Source organism: Centruroides sculpturatus, unplaced genomic scaffold (genome assembly GCF_000671375.1).
Source record: "Centruroides sculpturatus isolate CEXI.00-Female unplaced genomic scaffold, Cexi_2.0 scaffold5716, whole genome shotgun sequence".
Taxonomy (NCBI): Eukaryota; Metazoa; Arthropoda; class Arachnida; order Scorpiones; family Buthidae; genus Centruroides; species Centruroides sculpturatus.
This window is the reverse complement of record NW_019389810.1, coordinates 657-4,009: the sequence shown is the minus strand read 5'-3', so window position 1 is coordinate 4,009 and position 3,353 is coordinate 657. Positions and strand designations below refer to the sequence as shown.

Sequence of the window (3,353 nt, the reverse complement as noted above, 5' to 3'; positions counted from 1 at the left end):
GCCCAAGACATAGCCAAAGATTGCAGCGCCACAGCACTGGCGAAAATTTAAATTTGGCGACTGGAATTCTTTCGGATGATTGACTTTCGGATAATCAACGCTCTACTGTAATTTGAAATTTACAAAGCTGCTAGAAAAAAGTGACTATAAGCTTTCAAGTAGTGTTCACCTTTTCAAAATTGTTGACCCGGACGGCAGGCCAAGTTGTTTGAACAGAAGTTGTGCAGGTCACATATGCGCAATGTCATTTTACAATGCGAAGAATAATGTGCTAGATAACTTAGCCTGTAGATGTGTATGATCATACTTGCAAAAAGAAAAAAAAAGTCAACAAGTTGCGTGCCACATGTCAGCGTAAACAGATGAACATGGCAGAATTGTAGATGAGATTCAGTGGGTGTGAGTTCTATTGCTGTTAAAATAGTGTAAATTTGTAAAAATATTTGTAAGAACTTTGTTTCATTGTAATTTCACAATTTCTACGAAATTCCTGGACAAAATTAATAGTTCACCTGGACAGTGAGTCAATTCTCAGACTGTCTGGGTGAAAACCGGACAGGTGGTAACACTACTTTCAAGATGTAGACTTCTTCCCCATGCATGGAAGTTGATCTACAAAGTTTAATCTTACAACCCTCTTCTCCTCCCCCCTCTTTCTGTTATGTCACCCCACTTTTAACATGTGGATCTGCATTCAAACTGCAATTAGCATGACAATGCCTATTAAACACAGTTGAAAAACGTTTGTTTTCTTGTAAAATTTTGCTGGAAATTGGTTTCATGTGTTTTGCTTATTAATATACCCAGTTTTGAGTAGTTGAATATTGTAAATTATTTTCAAGCTTTAAGATCATTTTCTGGAACTTTATTTTTCATTTTTAATTAAAATTTTCGTTGAAAATATATTCTAGCATCAGTTTGACAAAATGGTTTCATCTATGTTAATAGCCATTATCAGATTTGAATTTAGATGTTTGAGAACATTAACATTGCATGTTATGGAATAAATTTAATTAATAAAGAATCCAAATGATGATCTGTAAATTAGACCAAAAATATTAGATTCAAATATTTCTTACTGTTTAAAGGTAATGTTTCATTGAATTTTAATGTTAACAGTGTTGCAGATTATTAATTATTAATTTATTTATATATGAATTTGTAAAAACATCATTACTTAATTTTTGGCAAATTTATTATTTCATAAAATAATTTTTAAAATCACCAATATTTCCTATGAGGTATATTAAAATATCAATAATTTTCATTATTTCTTGTTCATTTATTTTATTTCAGTTTTACTTTAGTTTTTATTCTTTATTTCAGAACTTTATATTATGTCACGATTTCGAGAATGGAGTTTGGAATGCAAAGTTTATGTTGGCAATCTCGGTAGCGGAACAGCTAAACATGAAATAGAAGCAGCTTTCAGTAAATTTGGGCCACTACGTAATGTGTGGGTAGCGCGAAATCCTCCCGGATTCGCTTTTGTAGAATTTGAAGATCCTCAAGATGCCGAAGATGCTTGCAGAAGTCTTGATGGAACGTAAGCACACATTTAGGGAAAAAGTCAACTGATTACAGATATTTCCATATATTACACATAATCAAATCAAGTGATATAGGGTTTTGTCTGTCAAAAAATTTTATTCTTAATTCAGAGAAGAGAAAAAATTATTTAAAATGTTTCTTATTTGCATTTCTCCTAACTATATTTATTTTAGACGGCTGTGTGGTAGTCGTGTTCGTGTGGAAATGTCACATGGAAGAAGTAGGAGAGGTGGAAGACGACCGCCGCCACCTCCACGGTAAGAGTTCAAAAGCATGGATGAAGGATTGCTTGTTTAATGTTTAAGAATAAATGTAATTATGTTTAAATGTTGAAATATAATCATCAAAAGTGATTTTTTTTTTNCAGCTATGGAAATTATAACAATAGACGAACAGGGTAATTTTTCTTCTAATAAAACTTAAAATTTTTTTAACCAAGTGATATATTAAAGATAATTTTATATGTGTATATATATTTTTTTTTTCCAGACATGGCAGGTAAGCAATTGAAACTATTGCATTTGAACAAGCAGCAGACCAAAAAGCCTATATAAACAAGAGATATTGTTATAATATATTATATACTGTATACTGTAAGTCTAAATTACTTATAATCCTGAAAACATTTAATTTAGAAGTTAACTGAAACAGTATAAAAAATCAAATTTAAAAGCATGTATGAAAAAAGATTATTAATATGAAATAGTTTTATAAAATTTTATAAGTATATTTTAGAATGATTGAGTTTCAAAATTTTAAAAATTTCAATTTCCAATTTTTTGGAAGTCAGTTTTGTTAAACACCTGAGGTAGGCCTTGGTGAAGTCTAAAAACGTTCGGAAAGTATGTTAAAGGTCAATTACTGGTTAAAATTAATAAAAAATAAAATAATAATAATAATAATGAGGTAAAAATCAAACTTAAAATTACTTAAATTCCAATATTTAGAATAATTTGTTCATATTTTTATCATAAAATAAATTTTTAAATTATATATATTTTTTCTTTTTCTACATTTTTGATTTTATCAGATGCCAATTATTAAATTTATTTTCATAATCTACATTTTTCTTAATATATTTTTGGCAATTTGATAGAAAATTTGTTGTTTTGTATTTGTAAAAGTTTAAAAACAGTCAATTGAGAATTGTTTGAGATATTTTTGTTAAATTTTTTACTTATTATTTGTTAAACATTTGTTTTATTTTCATTTAACATCTTGTCATCAATTACTAAAATTGTGGTTTGTTTTTGTCTCTGTGAAATTTAATTCTTTTAAATCTTCAGAATACATTGCATTTTAATATGAGCTATACACAAATTTCAAATTTATTAGTGTGTAGGATATATTGCAGTTGGGTAGTGATACTGTTATTCAATATTTGCAGTTATGAATTTATTTATTTATTTTTATTATTTGCTCATTTTAAAAAGATTAAAGCTGGTTAATGATAAAACTTTAATAATGTTTAAAACATTTTTACTTTTACATCTTTATATATTAAATGAAGATGAAGTAGTATATAAAAATAAGTAAATTTATAGTTAAGATAAATTAAATCAGTATTTTTGCATTGACATTATTATTATTATTATTATTAGTACATACAGTGTTATACATTTATCAGTACAGTTGAAATTAAAGATGATACAAAGATACTGATTTAATTTATGATATAAAACAATTGTATTTGTGTGTGTACAGATTAAATTTTAAAAAAGCATTCAAGAAATAATAAAAATATGTAATTAATTCATTTATTGGTTAAACAAAGTATAGATCATATAATACTATACATATAA

General features: G+C 26.9%; 1 protein-coding gene across 1 annotated transcript; it reads left to right on the top strand.

The window, feature by feature from the left end:
• Nucleotides 1-1,280: 1,280 nt before the first annotated feature.
• On the top strand, nt 1,281-2,445 carry LOC111617363 (RNA-binding protein 1-like). The gene is made up of 4 exons (XM_023358666.1): nt 1,281-1,546; nt 1,725-1,808; nt 1,919-1,948; nt 2,041-2,445. The coding sequence occupies exons 1-4, from the start codon at nt 1,338-1,340 to the stop codon at nt 2,051-2,053; spliced, it is 336 nt and encodes a 111-aa protein (XP_023214434.1). The 5' UTR covers nt 1,281-1,337; the 3' UTR covers nt 2,054-2,445.
• The last annotated feature ends 908 nt before the right edge of the window (nt 2,446-3,353 follow it).